The following is a 22,312-nucleotide window of genomic DNA, read 5'->3' on the forward strand; positions in this document are numbered from 1 at the left end:
TCTTTGCCAGTGCATAAAAGAATGTCATCTAGATCTGAAGACACAGTTTAAAGCTGTAATTAATTAAGATATAATTGTATGGTGCTGTGACATATCACACTAAAAACGTCACGTTTACCATAGTAAAGGTGTACCAGTATGTAACTTTCTGCACGTTTACCATGGTAAATGTGGCGTATGAAATCTTTATTTGTCAGGTCACACTTCTTTTGTTGCAGGCGCCATCTAGATTTGTAATTTTAGTAAATAATATGTTTACTGTGCACACAGTTATAGATACACCATTAAGCTGTGTTCATGCAGTGTTGAGCAAGCAAGCTTTGTTCAAGGACACATCGATGACAGCTGAGAGGAGAGAACATTCATAATTCACTTTCTTACCCACATTTTACTGGCAATTGCAAAGATTTGACCTTTGCCTCTGTAACCAGCAGGCCATCACTGCTCCATAATATAAGGACTCAAGTAGAGCACAGTGACATATTGATATATTCAATCTTTTGATTTTTTTTTTCATGTCAGGTACTATTAAATTACTTGTTTTTGGGCACCAATGCTCTGTTGACATAGAGATATTTAGTAAGGAAGTAAATATATTTGGGCAAATAGTTAATAATAGGAATACAACATTAGTGTTTTTTTGCCACTTGAGGACAACGGAAACAAGTTGTATCAGCAAACAGTTGCCAATTTAGCCCACACACACAGCATTTACCCAGCGACATTATCATTCATTCTCTTTTAGCTCTGTTTTTGTTCTCTACCAACTCCTCAGGGAAATATCTGGCTCTTTAGCTGCTAGATGCTCCACTATCTTCACCAGCCAGTCGCTAATTGTGTCTGTCTGCTGGTTGTTTCTGAGCAGTGGATTTCTTTTTAGAGAGCTTCTCTTTCTAAAAACAGCTATGAGAGCGATGAGAGTGAACCAAAACAGTAAAGTTGCAGCCAGACAGCTAAACAATGAGCTGAAACTCACTATACAAAGCCCTGTAAAGCTGAAAGGAGATGCAGGTTTGGGTGATGATTCTTTCAAGGCTTATAACTACCAGTGACCCCTTTTACATTGTCGATAGTGATCTTAGCTTTGATACAAATATCAAATATACAACTAAAAGTGCCTTTAATCGCATGGAATAGCCCCCGCACTGTGGATCTAAGGGAAGCTCATCAGTAGACTAATTTAAAAGCTGCTCTGTATCGGCTTTAACATGTCATTTTCTCTCATTTCATTTGTTCTTCACTTTGTTGCTTTTTTCTCTGTCTCCCTCTGTGTCATTTTATGTGTATTCATAATGTACAATTTTACTGTATTTGTATGTAATGCATTAATGAAGGGTCTTCGATTGAAAAAGAAGCTGTGAATGAAATGTGATTATGTCACACTTCATGACATTTATAGAAAATAAATGGAAATATGGCATCCCATGGTAGTGTGTTGCCCGTTCTGCATGAGATTTTTCCTTTAATTACATACAAAACAGAAAAACACTCGTAGAGCATGGCAAACATAATCCTTGTTCTGTAAGCTATTTAATACTAAATCTCCTATTAGTATTCCAACTCCAGTCTTTTCCGCCCAATGTCTCCCTCGCCTCCATTGTTCAAAATAATGTATTCGCTTCAAAGCAAAGCCATTTATATATCTTCAAAGAAAGATATATGGAAATGTGGTTTCTAATATAAATATATATCAATAATCAACACTGGTGGTAAACACTGTGTGTGTCCTTATACATTTTATTTGTATGTCTTTTTTATTCTTTTAGCAGGTACAGTGGACATCACAACACCTGTAGCTTCTGTAGCATTACCATGTTAATTATAAAAGGACTTACTGTGTAAAAGAAATCACTTTCATGTTTGATAAGTAAACATCAAAAAAACAAATGTCAAACCACTGATCCTTGCTTGAGAGGGAATCAAAGACGACTGCCGCTTTCTGGAAGATCAAGCTACTGCAGAAGTTACTTTAATGAAAGGCAAATCTATTGTGTGCTCTGACATGTGGAAGCAGACAAAAGCAGAATATCTCTTCAATCACCATTTGTCAGGACCAAGTTAAAAAATGCTGTGAAATTAAATGCAGAGAATGTCAAGCCATGTTTGTTTGTGCATGAGAGGATCGGAGAAAGGGAAGAGAGACGTTCCACGGCTGAGTAATTGTAGTTGTTGCCCTTGTGTCATCTCTTGTTGTTTCAGTGCCATTTAGTATGAGAGGTATTTGTTAAGCTTGAATGCTCGCAGACAAGCAGGAATGATATACATTGTGTTTGCCAAAGCAAATGGGGGTCTGTATACCATAACTGATTTCAGTGCATGCAAGGCTTTTGTGAATTTGACATCACTGTATAATTTTCAGCTCAGTATGAGTTTAGAAATTATGATGTTACAATGAAAGCACATGTAAGCAGTTCAGGCTTAACCAAACTAAATTATAAATTATCCAAATGTGGTTTAGAAACTAAAAAGTAAATCCAAATCATAAAATTAAACCCAAAATGTACATGTAGTTCTCTCTTTTCTTCCATCACACCTTACACTCTGGCAGAAATAATACACACATACGCACGCATAACAGGAAGGAGATCTGAATAAATGCCACACCTAGTGCGGCTCTCTCAGCTTGTTCAGCTGTGATTCAGCGCATTAATTATACGTGGCAAGTGTATTATTGCAATCACATTTCTTTCTCCCAGTTGATGGCTGTGTCATATCCGACAGTGCACCTTAGCTATTTTAAAGCCACATCACCATGACTGATGTTCTGGCAGTGGTCTGACCCACACACCCCTAGTGGTGGTTGAATTTTTCTTTTTCTTTTTTCTCTTTAACAAAACATCCTGTCTCTGCAAGATGGATTTGAAATCACACAGCACCTCCTACTGTTTGAAAAACAATGTCACTGGATCCACAGCAAGTTATTCAGTAAAGCTTTTCTATGGCTAAGTGCTTGATTCATGGAGCGCTATTATGTAGAAACTCCCATAAAATTGCCTTTGCATGGGTGGCAGAGTAAAACAATAATAGGCCATATTATTCTTCTATAGCTCGCTTTAGAGTTATGTGTCCCTGTCACAAGATTGAAGACTGTAATGTGTCTTCCCTCAAGGCTGGGGACTAATATGGCTTTATCCACTCACTACCACTGTACTCTACTCTTTCTTTCGTCTCAATAAGTGACCCTGTAAGTGCTTAAAATGTGCTGGGACGCAGCAGCTGCTTAAGTCATAATTCTCGTCATACATTTGGGAAATAAACGGCTAATAACAATAACAAACTGTGTGAATATATCTGCAATAAATATCTACTCATTTGCCCACCCCTGGTTTTATTTACTTTATGTAGCCTCTCTTCGACTCCCAGCCAAGAGAAAATGCCACCATCAGACAGACAAAACAACAAAATGCAGCAGCTTACAGAGACAGTAGTAAAAATGTCAAGCAGTGATGAATAAAGGTATTTTATTTAGAAACCTAAATATGAGTTCACATCCATCCTCTTCTCATTTCCTTTGCCGTGAATGAGAGGCACCTGAGAGACAAGTGAGATAATTTGTGAAATAGATGGAGATGTCATGCTCAAATTACCCAGACGTTCCCTCCATCACACAGGAGCAGTGGGAGCTGTCATGCTACAGTGTCTTTAAATTAATGAGCCGTTTGTCAAGTGAGTATTTATAATGGACGCGTTTTACTGATTCATGTCATTCACTCCTTTTAATGTTGTTTGTTTTAGAGCAAAGAATGTCAGCCACTTGGACTTTATGTTGTTAATGTATAATTTTCAAGAATATTACAATCCAGACCCTTTGTGGGATAAGAAGGGGGACAAAGTGAGGATGAATAAAACATCAATCAATGAGTATGCCCCCACCTTACAGTACTGTAATGTGTTTTGATGGAACAGTTGCAATATCAAGAGAAAGACTCTAGATGGCGCTGTGCGAGAGAAAGTTGCAGATCTCATACGCACCACAAACTTCCAAAGAAAATGCCAAGAGCTTCAATTTTACATTTGTGCCACCAACTTTGATAAAGCCAATTAATTTTGTCTTGTGTATTTTTTAATTTTGACTTATGATTTTAAGTACACCTCAGTGAAGCCCGCGACAATTTCTCAAAGCTGTGGATTATTTGACTTGTAATTAACTGGAGTTTATGTATAAAGAGTAAATTAAGTGTGAAGTAAAAGCAGCATGGTGTTTTAAGACTCTTCGGTAGGGCCTTGTCAATTTCTCCACTAGAACACTCACTATAATTGAGACCAGGTTCAGCCGCACATTTTTTTTAACAATTTTGATTGATTCATCAAATGTAATTTCCTCGGCCTTGCTATAATTTCACACCGCGCAGAGTCTCAGTGATCCTGCGTGCGTCCCTATCTGCGGTGCGGCGCGCAGGGAGAAGCGCGCTGCGCTCCCAGTAGAGGTCCTGGGGGGACAGGATCACACCAGAACGGCCGAGGCGGGGATAAAAACACACTGGTGCCCGACGGCAGCTAAGCCGAAGGACTTTTTACCCAGAGAGCACTCGGCTCTCTCGCTCTCGCTCTCGCTCTCTCTCTCTTACGAGCTGCCTCGGTTAATTGCGATCAGGGTGAGCGGGGTGGTCGCCGCCTGCATCTTTCTCTCTGTCTGTGTGTGCGTGTGAGTGTGTGAGTGCGTGTGTGTGCGTGTGTGTCTCCCCTCCTCAGCGCACAGGCGCCCTGCACTCCAGTCTGCTGACACACCGGGAGGACAGTCCGCACTACACGTCCGTGTCATTGGACTCTATGTGGATACAAAACCCGGTCAACACAGATCCATGGGGATACTTTAGTGGGAACTGCAGCCTGCGACCTTTTACATGAAAACAGGTAAGCGACTTCTATTTATTAAAGGCACATTTTTGGACAGCATGTTCCCAATTATCCAACTTGAAACAGCTCTCATCCAAACGGTGACATTTATAGTCGCTGTTCACTGTCAGATTTGGCGTCTTATTCCTCAAATTGGCCCAAACAGAGAGACAGGATTTTTTAAATTTAGGCTACTAACTCTTCTAAATGAGCAATCAGCAAATAATCAAATGTGTCCTTCTAAATTACAACAGTCTCCTGTTGTTTTTCTTGGGCGCACTCATGTAAACTGAAATCCTATAAGCCATAAACTGGCTGGGCTGTTAAATCCAGCATATGGCACGAAGTCGCCAGATGAGCAGGGGGGCACAGTAAGACCGAGGAGACAATTGGTCTCTTCTTGTGTGTGGATGGTTTTATGATAATGAAAGTGGACCTCGTTGGCCTGGCCAGTCCAGAACACAAAGATCATTCTCAACAAGTCTGGTACTGTGGGCGCCTGCCTGGTGCTGAGGCAGCGAGTGTGTGTGACAGCACCATTATTCACGAAGATGCCTGATTGCATTAGTCTTACACTGGATAGAAAAACTGTCCTGATAAGCTGACCCAAATGAAAACCAAAACTCGGTGCAGATACTGTTTGGCTGCACATGTTTTACCCAATTCTAGCATTAAATTTCAGAATTTTCGAGTCACATTTGGCAAACTAAAAGTGCTGTTTTCTTAGTAAATAAAAATATGGTATAAATACTATTTTTTAAGCATATTTCCAGTGTTGACACATGGCCAGTGTCAGTGCAACACAGTTAAGTAGCATGTTTTTGTTGTGGTTTTCTGTCCCTTTTTTTTTATACTTCTGTTTTTTTGTCTACACAGTTTCCAGATATTTCCAGTGTTTTGTTTGCTAGACACAATCCACATCCTGTACATATGAGTCACTTTTAAGGATTGGTTTAATTTAGCATTGAGGGTACAAACAACCTTGTCAGCATCTCAATTAACCTTAAATAGAAGTTTGTCCTCTTTACACTTCCAGTGTTTTTAACACTCACATGTTTTGCATATTTTGACCCACATTTATCCACAACAGACTCATGTGAAATACAAAAGACTGGTTGTCTTTAAACTCTTCAGTACAATAGAATCAATAAAACAGTATCTGATTGTGGACCAGCTGATTGATTCAGGAAATCATGGTCCTGGCTGCCTGGAGATACTCATGAATCTTGCATGTGCACCTCCTCCAGTGTGTTTACGCTCAGACAAAAGTGGAGAGAAATAGGACACAATTGGAGAATTGCACATCACTTAGGGTGTAAGCTCTAATTCATTTGGATGTAATGCATTGTAGGACTATTTTACTGGAAGAAGTAGGAGAACATGATTCAGATTTATCCTCCCAAGCACATAACGGAGATCAATAAAGAATAAAATGTTCCTCTGTGAGTGTGTGGTAAAGGGGTCGTCTGCTTGAGTGCAAATACACTATTTATTTCTTGCAGGGGAAAAGGGAACAGGACATACAATTTGGCTGGTCTGAGAGGTGCACATATCTTTTAGAGGGATTCCAGGGGGCACAAAGACAGACCATCCTGTGTTGCTGACTCTCTGTCCAAATGCAATTCCTTAATGCACTCTGAGAGTCACAGATCTAATAAGAAGTGGAAGAGCATCTTCAATAATGAAACCCCACCTGCATCTCTGCTGCAGAGAGAGTGAGGGCTGGGGCCGAGAGGCTTCATAAATAACAGAAACCAGACCTGACACGTGCTGCTCCAACGTCTGGGAACTGCCAATAATCCCTCTCATCTACTAAGATGCTGTTCTTGCAAACTGAATGGGGGGAGGAAAGAAACAAACACTGCTTAGTTTGAGATTGCAGTCATCAAGTAAATGCAGCCCAGTGCAGAAGCTTTACTCTAGTCCTGCAGAGAGAGATCATGGATATCCAGTCACCTTTTACAAGAAAAGCTTCCCTTGATGATTTAGCCATCAACAACACGGGAGCAGAATTGTTTCCACTTACAAAACATCTTGAATTATTTGAATAGTTTTCATTTTATTCTCTTGATTTCTTAAGTAGACTTAAACTGTTTCCATGTAGCCTGATCACCTGTAATAACTTGTAGTGCTTTTGGAAGTTATGAAGCGAATCAGTACCATCAACTTCACTCAGGCATTCATTTAGTTGCTTTTGTCACAGGAGCGTTGTTGTGATACAAATTAATTTCCTCTCCAATATCTGAGATAAATCCCCTGTAGCAATTAACCTGCATTTTAGCAATTAACCTGTGCTTGTCGCTACCTAATAACTACAGACTCTTGTGGCTCAGCTCCCTGTTATCCGGCTTTTAATGGTTGAAATAGATTTCTCCTACGAGTTCATTATCCTTATGTTTTACCATTAAGTCGGCTATGTTACACAAGAAAAGCATAAAACAAAAATCACATGAATACTTATTTGTGATCTGGCAGCTTCCATGCAAATAAACAGTGTAGATCTCTTTGTTTTAGAGCTTCTTGTTCAGCAATGAAGAGAGCCTTTCTTCTGAAACAGAATGTGACCCTCGCTGCTGTTCTTAAGACTGACCCTGTGGCTGACAGAGCCACAGGCTGTCCCTGCTATGAAAAGATAGCACTGTGTTGAGCTCCAAAGATTGACCCAGCAGGCCCCATGACTCTCCTGTCGTGTCTCTCAAAGAGTCTCATGAGCGTGATTTATTTAGTTCAGAAGTCACCGTCAAAGAGCAGCTTTCATGCTGTCTATACTGTACAGAAAGTGATTCAAGAAATAGGTGTATGCTGAGTAAGTACCCAACTCCAGTGAGTAAGTGCTGTATATCAAGTAAATGAGCTAAAAGACTGCCTTAGTGACAGTAATCCGCTTTGCTCTACAGTACACTAAATGGAGGTTTTCTTTCAATTGGCCATCTGCATCAGTGTGTGTGTCTGTTTTTGTATTGCAACCAAGAAGGAGAGAAGCTTTTTATCCCCCCCTTCAGCTGCCGAGTGCCTGAAATATTTAACAGGGACTGAACTATTTTTGGGTTTGTGCTCGGTTTGTTGAGGGGCTTATGTAATATGTAGTTTCAGTACAGCGTGTGTCATACTGTTGTGTACCAGCTAACTTAAGTGCTGTAAACAATATGCTCTTGCAGCCATGCCGTACGGCAGTATGAAGATACTGTATAGCAGAGCAGAGAAAGGACTCCATCTGTGCTTTGATGAATTTAATTGCCATTTTTAAGACAGTGTCTTGTACGTCAGGGGAGCAGGGCCGGGCCACATCTTCTCATGTTTCCCTTGAGATATTGATCAACTCGTCTTTCTCCTTTCAACTGTCCCCATCTCTCCCTCTCTTTCCTTCTCGATTTGTCTCCCTTCCCTCTCTACTGGTCTCCTCCCTCTCCTCTCTCCTCTGAGGTGTCAGATTCTCTGACTCATGCCCTGGTGTGGAGGATGGGAGGAAAGCAGGGATAAAAGAGAAGAGAGGAAAGTCATTTTGCAGATAGAGAGAGTGACCTTCATCCAGTAAGAGGGATGGGATAAAAGCTAGAGTTAATACCCTGCCAAAGTGTATTCTCCAGCATGCCAAAGAACCATTCAGAATGATATACGGCTCTAATAGAAGCTCTCTAATAATAAGAACCGTGCCATTGTAAGTCAAGGGAAGGCAAATGAACTGAAAATTTCAGTGTTGAATCCAGAGGGATAAACACTCTGGAGAAGTCAAACTGTAAAATTGAATAAAAACAGCACTGACATACAAAGCCAGTTTTCCCAATGTTTACTGTGAGAGCTCTATAACAGTGGCTCCCAAAGTGGGGGTCGCCAAAGCTTCACAAGGAGGGCACAAGGCCTTCTTAATTTTAAGCTGTGTAAGAAAAACTTTAAAAATATTTTTAAAGTTTAGATGATTATTTAATATTTAAACTTTTGAAGAGCTGAATAAAAGATATTCACAGGACTTTCACTCTGATAAACAGCATCGTCCTGCATTAGAATACAATCAAACAACCAAAGAGCTAATAGAACAATGAGAAGAAAACACTGAATCTGTCAAAAAAAGAAGCTTATTAATAAGTATGTATGATTTTTAAAAAATATTTTTAAAAATACATAATACAAACAGAGAATTTTATACAAAATTATCAGGAAAACCAATCTCTGATCAATATTCACACAAAATAATCTGCTCAAAATCCATCCAAATCTCTAATTTTACAAAAAACTTCTTGCTCTTCTTGTTATTGTGTTCATTATTTGGGTTCATTGTACAGTTTATCAATTGTTCTGTATGCATTGAATATAATATGAAATATACAATTCACTTAGTCAGGGCTCCTCAGTTTACTCAATGACAAAAACAGGTTCCTTCATGAAAATCTTAATCTCTCTGGTTTTAGTTTATTCAATTTGATGATTTGTTGCTTTTCTTTGTCATATATGACCTGATTTGAATAGCTTTGGTTTTTGGACTGATTGTCAAATAAAACAAGGAATTTGAAGATGTCACCTGCTTTAAGATTTAAATGTGTTATTTATATATATAATACATTTGATATATATATAAGTATTTTCTGATATTTTACAGACAAAATGATAAATTCAAACAATAATCAGCAGATTACAGATATTATTTGCAGTCCTAAACTGATATAAGGAAAGCTAAATGACAAGTGTACAGTATATGAGCTTGGGCCACACTGCCCCCATGCTAACTAAAGCCAGTGTAAATACAGGCTCAGACAGTGTCACTGTGTGTCTGGAACCAGCAGCCGCTTGGGAGATAACAATTGACAGCCCAGAAGCACGGCCCTGTACGGTTCATTATCTGCATGTTTGTGTTGTTTTATCCCTCCTGGCAATAATAAGAAAGAGACAGGAACTCGGGTTTACCTAATGAGGAGACGGAATCCTTTGTGAAAATAACTGCATCAACATTTGATCAATATATGTTTCTCGCCGAGTGGCCATGTTCTTTCAGGGGTATATGCTTATTAATAACCATTGAGCCAGAACTAACTAAATACTCCTCCAGCCTGACAGTCACAGAAACTGATGGCTTAGGATAGACGGCAATAATGGAGTGTCAATTATGCTGCTGTTCATTAGCTATTGGATTCACTCGTAATTATGCAGATACTGCAGCCAGATTGACATGATTGTAAGTTGCAAGTGACAAGAAGAAGCCCTGAAAGTATTGATTCACACCACTTTGAGATATGACAGACTTTTGCAAATGCAACCGTTAATAACGTGTACATACTGGAGCTCCTGAGCTGTCATCTCATTGCTGAACGTGGAATGACGGTTGGTATAATGGTGAGAAATAATCTTTTTTTGCGTTTGATAAGAGACCTTTAGTTCTGATATAGTCAAAAATATGTTTGGGGCATGAGAGATATTACAGTTAGTTATAAATTAGAACCTCATTTAATAACTATCTAGATAGTGCTGCAAATTCGTTATGTCAGCCGTATACTTCTAAATTCCTTTATCAGTAATTTTCAACAAAATTTCATTGTGACTTTTCAGCAGATTTGTTAATACAAATTGGAGAAAATTTTGTAGTTTTATTCCCCCTCTAAAACACTACAGATTGTGGATTACAAAAATACTGCTTTAGGGTAATCTTATCAGTGTCAGCCCACATTTAGGTGCAGTGGCTGCAGTGAAGGTGGCTGTTGGCCTCCTCTTTGCTGCAGGGTAGCCGATCCAGCTCCAAGAGCAGCAGGCAGCCCAGGGGTCTGATAACCCTCTCTGGGGTCTTGTGGTTGACAGGCGGCTCAAACTGCAGGCTGACACAGTTATGCTTTAACACCAGATGAAGCCTGGGGCTGATAGGAGAGGACAGTCCCCTCTGCGCCGATGGCTGACCCCTCCCATTATATGTGACAGAGCTGAGACAGACACGCTGAGAGATGAAACACTGCTCTTTAATTTCAAGCCTCTCCTGTTTCACAACTAAAGCCCTCTCCTCCTGTCTCTTATTTTTTTTTTCTTTTCCTCTCATCTCAGTGGAGAGATTGTGGAAAGGCGACCATGGTGGCAAAACCTTTTCATACTTACATAAAGTGCTTTTGTGAGCTTTCCCTGTCAAAGTGTCACATAATATAGCTATAGGATACATGTATATTGAACTTAAAGGCTCGGAAATCAATGTTTTCTCTACCAACTTCTTCCTATTTTCTGCCAAAGTTGGACCAGTTATGATTGTTTTACCATAGGAGATGTATGTATATAATGGGGGGTTTCCTCTTGTCTGTGGATTCAATCAAATGAACCCTGTCGTTTTGGAAATCAGAAGCAGAATTTGGCAATATCTGAATGAAAATGAACTTGATCAACTCTCTGAATGACAAACAGTCATGGGGTTGTTTGCTTAAGTTGCAAGCACTCACATTAACTTTATGAGTTTTTGAGTATTAAACACAAAGGATTTTTTAAACTTCAATTGATGTAATGGAACTTGGAACCCAGGATTTCAGCCTAGTTTACTGTAGCTATAGCTGATAGAGCACAAGATATGATTTATGAAAGTCTGAAAGGGGATTTAAAGTATGCTTCATTTGTACAAGAGATTTAGGATGCATATACAGTCTTCTCTTAGTGGCATTAAAATCACTCTATGGCTCGGCTCATAAAGCAATATCACTGATGAATCCCAGCATGACGTGGGTGACTATGATGTGGTTAAAGCTAATCCAAACATGCAGTCCTTCTCTTAATATTTCATTTATATGGAATTTAGTTCATTTAATCAAGAAGCCAATGCATGAAGTTTTTTTTTTTTATGTGCAGTCATTAGCCATGTTAGTCCAATACCATCCACACTGTCTAGAGCTTTTACACATACTCTTGAGTACAGTATTCATAGAGAGAAAGTCTAAATGGCTTGTTTACATGCGTTTGTGTAGATGTGTGCAGACATTTGTTTCTTCCCTGAGGATCTCATTTAACTCTGTCTGGCTGACCACTGGTGAAAAGGAGCTTTAAGAGGACTCTGTTTCTTTCCCCTCTTGCCCTCTTGTACTATATGTGATTTTTTTTCCTACGTAATAATCGCCTCAGGAGATGACGCTCCCATTGTGTCATCCCATGTACTCAATCATGGCAGCACTTTGAGTTTGTTTATGACAGATAGCTGCAGAAAGTCTTCTTGTGGAACTTCTCAGCAGATCAAAGCCTGTCCACTCTTGTGTTTCAACACAACTTTATGTGTGTGTGTGTGTGTGTGTGTGTGTGTGTGTGTGTGTGTGGTGTGTGTGTGTGTGTGAATTGTTGGCTCCTTTCATCCCAGCAGCTGTATGTTGGTATACAGTCCTGTGATCATGGCTGTCTCCATGTGTGTTTGGGGGTTTGTGCAAGCACGAGTGTGAATGGTCTCTCGCCTCTTGCCCTTACTGTGCGCGTGTGCACACGTTGACACCCTCTCACTTACTGCTCTATATGTGCCCACCCGGGGGACACCCTATCCCTCTCTGCCTCTGTTTGTTTATCGAGCAGACACTCAATACCCCCACCCCCTGTATATCTATATGCAGATGGAAACCCTGTTTCTATCTTTCACCATGGAGACCAGGCATGTCCTCATTCCTATTTCATTTCCTCTAAGCCAGCCCAGAGCCGTCTGTTTGCTGGGTGTGTGAGGGACATGGTTGCCTCAGAACAGGTGTCCAGTCCTCTAGACAAGTTGTACAACATCCTTTTCATCTCGACAGTCTTTCTGGCATGAATGCTCCTGAAAACATTGCAAGAAAAAAAAAACAATTGCTGGCGGCTGTCAAGGGATGTATACTGGTTGCTTTTATCCGTGACTTCTTTGATGTATGCTTCATGGAAGTAAAAAAAATAAAAATACACCTCTCAATATCTTAAAGGGATAATTTCAGTATATAGCATCTTTTGATATTAAATTGGGTCAATTTTTGTAGTTTTTGCCATCTGTAATTATAACATTATAGGAGCCTGTAAAGAATATATTTATGTCTGGCAAATTGTTCATGTCATCACATGTTATATACATCAATATCTTCTGGTATCAGTGAGGTTCATACAATAGTTTGATGTATATTTGAACAGTGTATCACAGGTGGACTATACTTATGATAGTATTAGGTATTACTCTTTCTAGGGCTGCAACTAATGATTATTTACATCATCTAATCTAATCTGATCAATTAATCATTAAAGCTAGTTGAAAAACACATATCCCAGTTTCCCAGAATCCATGAGAATGTCTTCAGATGTCTTATATGTCTAACAGCCCAAAACCTAAATGTATTTTTATTTTACTTTATATTTGACAAAAGCAATAAATCTTAATTTTTTAGAAGCTGGAACCAGCAAATGTGGGATATGGTAAAACTGCCACTACAGTTCTGGGAACATTAAACACAAATATGTTTTTCAAATAGATGTCAATTAGTTTGCAGGTATTTGGTCATAAACTAAACTAATGTACAAAATGTTGACCTAACTGATTACAATTCATCTTGGGGTATGAATGTCTGTACAAAACTTAACTTCAATCCATCGAATAGTTGTTGAGATATTTCACTCTGGACTGTGCTGGTGGACTGACTGATTGATAGAAAAACATTGCCATCCCTAGAGCCTCACTCACAGCATGGCTAAAACAAAGGTAAATTGTAAAATGATTGCCCAAAACTCTTGCTGTAAATATCCATCACAGTTTATAGACCAACTATGTTTTGACCTTCTCATGCTTGCTATGTTTTTGTGTTATAGAGTTTTTTCTGCGTAATGAAGGATTACTGCCAACATTTCACATGCACTGTTTTTCAGTGGTCCCTTCAAATAAAGTGGTTTGGATTATATAGCTTAACCGTTGGCTTGTTTACCACCTATTTTATTATCTGGCTACTGGTGTTTCTTGCCACATAAGACTTCATTGTAGCGACAAATATAAGACAATTTGCAATAAACTGTAATTCCCCTTTAATATTTAATACTCGATTTCTATTTTGAATTGGTCAACAGTAGACTTAAGACTTGCCTCTTATGGCCAGTTGTTTTTTTGTCAGTCATTTGGTTTCACAAGGCTTAATTCAGTGTATACAACGATGAATACTCGCAGTGACTCATAACAAGGAGCTCCTGCATACTGGATTCAGCCAGGCAGAGCAGAGCCAAGGTTACGCAGTCAGTGACAGAGGAGCAGGACAGTGGATCGGATCTGCCTCTCTCTCCTGGTCTGACTGTATTTTGGCAGGCTGGCGCTGCAGTCTGCACTTTGCTAATTCCCTGTTCTGAGTTACCAGGTCTAATTTAGAACAGAGGAGCTCTGTTCATCCTGGAACGCTGCTGCTTAGGATTCTGGAAATGAGGAGTTCAGAGGCTCACCGCCCTCGCACAGACAGAGCACATGCCTTGTTATCAACCCACAGAGCAGCACATAATGATCCCTCCAACCATTAGCTCCTAATGCAATAAAGTGCTAACATTTTAGCCATGCCCTTCAGTGCCTAAACATAATGAAGTTAGCCCACGGGTTGCACAAATGTGCTCTGTGATAACACATGTGTTCAGGATGCATCGATCAAGCTTAAAATCATGATTACTCTGCCTTATATCCGTAGCTGACAGCAAGCAAAATGTTCCATTTTTTGTTTATCTCCAGTCAAACCCCCAGGGGTTTTGTTTGATATTTATGGAAATTGTATGGAGATGAGCTTCTAACAGATAGTTTTGTAAGTCAATCCAATGAGCATCTCTCTCAGAAAAGCAGAGGAAGTTTGATTTAGTGCAATCTAATCCAGTAAAATGACACTTTGCTACACTTACTACCACATTTTGACGGGCTGGCATGTCAGATTGTGCCGTGGCCATGGAGGGAATGTTAAACCCACACAGACAGTCAAGCTCTGTGACATCTTAAGAAGGATGTGTGTGAGCATTTGAACGTGTCTTTGCAAGCATCCAGTGCATAAATAAATCAGCGAAGCAGCGATGGCCTTGCACTAAGCAAATGCAATAAACCTGCCTACAACAAAGTCTCTCAGGAATTGTATCTCAACACCCATTTATTAAACATGATCTCCTCACATAGCTCACCAAATCTATCGACAGCATGCAGATTTAAAAAACACACACATATGTCAGGCGGTGTCAGTAGGATTGCAGCAGTAGGCTGGTATACAGTGGCACTGTGGGCTGTTTGGAATGCACTTGCCAGACAAAGAAGTGGCCTTGATAAGTGAGAAGGGAGAGGATAGTTTGTTACTGTGTGTACTGAATGTGAGTGCTTAACATTACAATACAGGATTTTTTTATATCTAACCCTTTATAAACAATTAAAATAAAAACACAGTAGGTTAGGTTTAAAAGAATGGATTTTGTTTGGTGCAAAATAATGGCAGAGACCAGATTTCGGGCCTTCATTTGTAGTTTGGCTGTGAAAAATAAAGATAAAAATTATGATATAGAAATGCATAGAAACTTCTGTTTTTTTGTTCTGTTAATGTTAGCAATGCAAACAGAATATTGCACTTTCCTGTGGTACTTTAATGTTGAAATGGCCCTCCTATGAGAACACCAGCCTTAGCCCCAAGCTAATCTGAGTTTTAGACCCCTGTGATAAATTATTTAAGTATTTTTTAGCTACGTTAGCAGGGTGACTCTATAGATGGCAATGTCAGTCAGTTGGTTGGTCCACCTCATTGGTCCAGACTGAAATGTCTAAACATTTACTGGATGGACTGGCACAAAAAAAAATGTGTCCAGATTTTCATGGTTCCCAGGTGATGTATCTATATTACCAAATACTGCACATCAGCATGCTAGCATTATCATTATGAGTATGTTAGCATGCTGACGTTAGCATTTTTAATCTCAAGGTCAAGACAAGTCAATTTTTATTTATTTACCCCAATATCACGAATCACAAATTTGCCTCAAGGGGCTTTACAGCATACAACATCCTCGATTCAGATAAGGAAAATCTTAAAGCTGTATTTTGAACTTCAGGGCTGAGTTAAACTTGATCAACTCTTTCAACATACACGTTGGAAATATAGTGTTTATAGTAGTTCTGAATGGCTACACTCAAAGGCGGGTTGATAAGCTGGCTGTTATACAGTATTGTTTAAATACAGGGATAATGTCACACATTTTTAGACATTCATAGTGCTGCAATCAGACGTTCATGAAAAATGTTAAGAATGACTTTCTCACCTCCACACAGCTGGTCAATGACAGTGTGGAGTGAAGTGGCTGTGAATGTTGGATTGTTAAATGTTACAGAAATAGTTGGATACGGCCCCTCTTGATCTGACACTGGATGGGGGGAGCAGGTTTCTGAAGCTATTGACTATCCAAAAAGCAGGGTATACTGGCAGCTTTAGTCTTGTTTAAGCACAAACGTCGAACTCTCGCTGGATTCACCTTCTCCAGAGTGAGGATTTGCTGCTTTGATTTATGTGACAATAAACTGAACTGAACAGTAAACTCCGTCTGGGTTTTGGACCATTGATGGGACAAAACAAGGCATTTATTTTCTCACATTTAATGGGCCAAATGATGAATCAATTAATTGAGAAAATAATCAGCTGAAATAACCGTTAGTTACAGCCTTTGTAAGCAGTTGTCATGTCCTCTGAAAAAGATAAGGAATCCTTTAAGTTCTGCTAATCACACAGCATCTACAGTGTAGCTATATTTATGTACGGCATATTCATTTATCTTCTTCTCCTGTCCATGCTGACACATGTAAGCAAATAGAAATCAAGAGGAAACACAAATAATTCCATGAACTAATTATACACATCATGCTGAAACTGTGAGCTGCCAGGTGACCCACTCATTAATCATTATACTGTATGTCACATAACTGACATGCACGTAGCTGCTGTAGCCACATTGTCATTCTGGGATCAGGTCAGATGCTTCTCATTTGCTGTCTGTGTATAAATTCTGCTCTGGCTCCCCATAACAGTGTTTTTTTTTTGTCTCTCTGAGTGACTGTGATGGAGTAAATAAAACCAACATTTTCAGTTTTATGAAAACCGTTTGAATTTGCATGAATCTAATGCTTGTCTGAAATGACATTTTTTTGCATCGAATTTCAAAAGTCACTCTGCTCACTGTGAGAGAAACTGGTGGTCAGTTAATGAAAATAGTGTATTAGCCATCAGTGGCCATCCACAGTCTGTTGGGACCCCAAAGCTCTGATGAGATGCAACATCGCTGACACTGCTGGTGCTTCTGTTCAATATCCTGCACACACAATGGTCTTCATTATGACTTTGTTGTGAATCACCATCAATATTACATTGAGCTAATGAAGAAGTTCCTCACAGAGAAATTTCAGTGTGCTTTCAAAGGCCTTCAGTGGTATAAATGTGTTTGATTTCAGCTTTGATTTGTCCTCTGTTCATCTGAATGTCTTTGATCTCTGCAAATTATTATTCAGTCAACATTGTAGTTAGATACACAAGCAGGCAATTTCCGAGAAAAGAACTAGAACTAGAACATGCCTATAAGTTTTAATAGTGGCACATAATGTTCAGTGAATAATGACACTAAATTAGTCTACATCTTGTGAAACAATGGCGTGTTTGCATGAGCATGAATCCATATGTTCATGACCTGATTCATACATTTCTTTAGTTTAATAGAGATGCAAATTCTTTTGAAAAAATAAACAATTTATTTCAACTTAATTCTTTTTTTCCCCTCAGAGCAGCACTGAAGGATCACAGAGAGTCAGAGAGCGAGTGCTGGCCTTCGTTTGACTGTGTGACCAGCGAATGAGCCTTGTTCATGCGTCTCCCTGCGTGCCACTCCCACATCACTATGAACTGTGAGCAGGACTTTGGAGACGGGGGCTTGGGAGTGACCCTCACACTACGACTGCTCATGCACGGAAAGGTACAAGCCTCCCACTCACATTGTTTATGATTGAATGAATGCAGCACTCTGGGCTCTCTTAAGCTTAAGATTTGCCACAGCCTCGTAAATAATATACCGTAAATTGAAAGAGTTAATAAGTAATGAAATGTTACTATAAAGATTATAAATGTTTTTGCTGTTGTAAATTGTATTTAGTGTTTGTAATTACCTTTATCCCCCTGTATTTTAGGAGGTTGGCAGCATCATAGGAAAGGTGAGAATTCTGATTTTTATTCTACTACACATAATACTGCATTTATATAAACATATTAATCATATTAAACAAAATGAAATTCCTTGATTAGATGAGGTCAATGTATTGAAAAGCCACATCTGTGTCTAATCTTATGTAAATATATAGTTATTATCCATTGTTCTAAGCCTTTTATGTGGATTCACAAACGCTTTTATCGAATAATTTTCCTCAAAGCCCCCTAACAAAGAATTGTTGTTTTGAATATCCCCATCCTAAATGTAATTGCCTTGAACCAACCCTCTTAAGACCTTGCTACCACCCCCACCACCCATAATGCAACACAGTAATCCATCAAACAAAAACATTAGTGCATTGACTGCAAGCCTCCTGTTGAAACTGAGCTCCTAAGACATATTACTGTTGGCCTCTTGTGGGCACTTTAAGTGTCTGTTAGGAAGGGCCTGGCTGCTCTATGTTGCCTTAGTAGCTCCCGCAATCGCGCCTTGTAATACAACACCTACAAAAGACATCAATAGGAAAAAGAACAGGGAGAAAAAATAAGCGAATGTCGAAAATAAAGAATGCTGGAAAGAAAGATGTCACAGTGTGTTTCGGAAATCAAAACATCTAACAGAAAATAGAGAATGAAGAGAAAAGGAGAGAAACAGAGGGATGAGCTTGGCACATGCTGTGCAGCTCGACGGAGAGAGGCACTTGATCTGCAGTACTTGGGCTAATAACTTGCCACTCCACCCTCCAAGCCTTTTTTCCCTTCCTATCTCTTTGGCATATTTCTCATCTCTCTGTTATCAATAGAAGAGCGGCACCAGAGTCACAATGGACCACATATAATAGGTTTTCCTAGAATATAACATAAATTAGCCCAGTGTGTGAGATGGTACTGTTTTTGAAAGGAAGTGGATGCATTAAGGTGTGAATAGAGGTGTGACAGCTTGGGTGGACTTAAGCCAGAAGGAAATGGGGGACAGGAGAAGAAGCAATCTAAAAACCAGCAGAGGATGTCCTGCCGTGTGACAGTCTGACATAATGTTCTTGCGTGGCAGGAGGTCTTCACACACACTCTGCATATACAGCCATTATAGCAGGTGTACGTCCCCTTCAGACGCACAGATGTATTTGATATCTTTTTGAGACAGCAGTGCAGGGACATCACTGCAATACCTTGCACACTGAAACTCTAGCTGAAATTTGTTCTGCTAAATTCCAGTCAGACTTTCGTGGTTTGAAATGACAGGTTTCACTTAGAGGTCGGGGACACTGAGATGTAAGTATTTTTCAAAACGAAGCACATTTGATTCTGTTTAAAGCTTTCCTTCATCTTCTCTTTTCCAGAAAGGAGAGACGGTGAAACGAATACGAGAAGAGGTACAGTGTTCATAATTTAGAGCTTTGAAACAACATTTCATCATCTGCATTGATGTAGCGAGTTATGTTACTTGCTGTTGATTTCGTGTGTTTTAAGTGACTAGCTGAGTGCGTGTCAGCATGTCATACATCCGGAATAAGCGCATTTTGTTCCCTGTTTCTTCTACTAAGACGTGAACCGACCAAGTCTCTTTTATTGTTCGCCTTCTCTGTCTTTGACCACTTACCAAGTCCAGTGGGTTACTCTCGAGAGGAAACATAATTCAATCTCAGTAGTCGTCTAATACTGGGCCGGCTTTCTGTCAGGTGTATGTATTAAAAATAAAGCTCACTTCTCTTTGCCTGTTTGGGAGCTTTGAGTCTGGAAAGCATACAGAACAGGTACATTGTCCAAATTGCCTTTTGGGCAATAACGGCACCTTTTCAATTTAAATCCTCCCTCTCCATCATTCACCACCCGTCCTCTAGCTGCTCTCTCACCAAATTCCCTTTCTCTTTCTTTTCCTGCTTAAAAAACTTCCCTTTTCTCTTCCTGCCCCTCCATTCTCTCTTTATAAATCTCAAGGGTGCAACCAACTAATGCCGCTTGGTTAACTCTGTGTATTAAAAAGTAATTAGGCTGACACCGTGGTGGTATGTTTGATTCTTTCACTGGCTGCTAAGGTTTTATGTTGTACTTTATGAGGCAGAAGGATAAACAGAGGAATAGTGAGGTCATGGGACAATGCAGTCCTGCAGAGCTGCTGGATAAACCAGTCATCCATCCATGCATCCAGCCAGCCAGCCAGCCAGTTATGGCTTTTGTTACCACCCAACTCTAAGAGACTCATCCTGTCAGTCACCCCCCAGGCCTTACAGTCACAGTGGGAGCATGACTCACTGGAGTGACTGGAGAAAATGTCCCAGGGGTCACAGCACTGTCCTCCTGTCTCTGCTCATGTGACATAGAAATGCAACATGGAAGGATCGGAGGGCGGGAGGTTGATGGTCTGAGGGCAATGCCCCGAGGAGAAACTCTATTAGATTGTCAGTCTGCGATACAGAAATGTCCTGTGTAGCTTTTAGTCTTATCTGCTTTACCTCATGTCTCTTGACTTTCCTACCTTTATGTGTGCTCTTGTATAGAGCAGGTCTCCGCCAAGTGTAACTATGCTGACAAACCTAACCACAAGATAATTCAAGGTCCAGGTTTACTGGCACACATGGAATATAATATGCATAACTGTGTTTTAATTAGTATGTAATCACCTGAATGTTGGAATTGTTGTGTTTTCGTTACCTTAGAATAAGCTAGCAATGCTTCAGATCACCTTCCATAGAGTCTACTATGTTGATCTGACATGTTTGTACAGTAGCTGGTCCATTTATAGATTTTGGATTTTTATAAAGGAGAAGTAGTAGATGTTAACAAGATAATTGAATTTTTTTTTGTGAAAAGCAATTTATTTTCATGTTAAAATGAATGAAATGTCTAGAGGGGATCTTTAAACTAACAAACTATAAATGTGTGAATTAGTGAGCTTTAAAGGGGCTATCTGTTGGACCTCTGGACAGAGCAAGGCTAGCGGTTTCTTTCTGTTTATTTTCATTTGATTAGTCCTTTTTCTTGTAATTCAAGAAATTGGCATGAGATGGGGTTAGCTTAGCTTAGCATAAAAACTGGAAACAGTAACAGTAACACAGTCAGCCTACCAGCAGCACTTAAGTTCACTAACTAACTTGTTATATCTCATTTGTTTCATGTTTCAACTAGCCAGACTAGCTGTTTCTAGCTGTTAAGTTAACCAAAGTTAACCAGCTGCTGGCTGTACAGTAGCATCGTGTTTAACATAACGAACAGCTAACTCTCGACAAGAAAGCAAATATTCCCACAATGTCAAACTATTCAATTAATGTTGACCATTAACTGACCTAATGACTTCTGTACCCACAGAGCAGCGCTCGGGTCAACATCTCAGAGGGCTCCTGTCCAGAGAGGATCATCACCATCACCGGCTCCACAGACTGCGTCTTCAGAGCTTTCACCATGATCACATACAAACTGGAGGAGGTAAATGTAACTGTAATGCATGCCACTGATTGCCAGTAAAATCAGGTCATGTCATCATCTCCCATAAAAAAGCATCACAATCATAACAATTTTTCATTATGTAAACCAAGATAGGAGGACTCCCAAGGTCTTTTTACAGAGGTAACCAATCAGAGTGTAATCAGAAAGTTATCGAAGTTTTGCTGCAGCGAAAATAACTTGTTTTCGAGAGGTGGAAAAGTGCAAGAAGCCATTTTGCCACGTTATTACAAGAAATCATTTCCTAAGCTTCATCTCAACATTACCACTAATGTGCTTTTATCACTATCGATTATACTCTACACTGAAGTGATGGAAGGAAATTTTTTTAGCTTTGTTTCATAGCACTTGCTGTGCTTTCAGATAAGATTACACTGCAGATGAAAATTTGGCATAAGTGGATTCATCTGCTGTTGTAAATCAATTTTGACTATTGTGAGTGGAATGACGTGATGTGTGTCGTACAGCAACCTGTTAGTCATGTGTTGGGCCATTTCACATAAACACGTTTATTCTTTTACTGGGCAACACATGTTCATTCAGTCTGCTCACAAAAAGGGTAATTTGTACCTGTTAATGAGAAGGATTTGTATATCTTCTCATCGTCTACTAATGAGATATAGATGACAGGTTCTTCATGTCATCAATGCCCATGGTGACTGTCCATCACCGCGCTAATTAATATGGTGGAATGAGAGCCGTTTGATTTAGCATCACAGCAGACACTGGCAAGGAAACAGGTGCTCCCTGCTCAGGTCGACAGCCTTCAGTAAACACACGCTGGCAGGGAGCACAGTGCAGTATTCATTAAAGATCTTTCACACTCACCTCTTTTCAACCCTGAAACTTGTGTTTCCATGGCAACATGTTCGCTGACCCACTGCACGCTGCTTCCACCATAGTTGAGTTAT

At 39.7% G+C, this 22,312-nt stretch overlaps 1 protein-coding gene across 3 annotated transcripts in view; it reads left to right on the forward strand.

Annotated features, from left to right (window-relative positions):
• Window positions 1–4,419: 4,419 nt before the first annotated feature.
• The window catches only part of pcbp4 (poly(rC) binding protein 4), a 33,123-nt gene continuing 15,230 nt past the window's right edge, over window positions 4,420–22,312 (forward strand). Inside the window, exons 1-5 of one of the 3 annotated variants that reach the window (XM_035657435.1) lie at window positions 4,420–4,854; window positions 17,546–17,730; window positions 17,942–17,965; window positions 19,301–19,333; window positions 21,267–21,383. In XM_035657435.1, the coding sequence (XP_035513328.1) occupies window positions 17,623–17,730; window positions 17,942–17,965; window positions 19,301–19,333; window positions 21,267–21,383 (282 nt within the window). In that variant the 5' untranslated portion in view covers window positions 4,420–4,854; window positions 17,546–17,622. Of the gene's footprint in view, window positions 4,855–17,540; window positions 17,731–17,941; window positions 17,966–19,300; window positions 19,334–21,266; window positions 21,384–22,312 lie in introns of all 3 variants that reach the window. The other 2 variants (XM_035657434.1, XM_035657436.1) reach the window with 2 other exon arrangements.

Source organism: Morone saxatilis, unplaced genomic scaffold, assembly GCF_004916995.1.
Source record: "Morone saxatilis isolate NCDOM2014 unplaced genomic scaffold, NCSU_SB_2.0 Contig15, whole genome shotgun sequence".
NCBI classification, from domain to species: Eukaryota; Metazoa; Chordata; class Actinopteri; family Moronidae; genus Morone; species Morone saxatilis.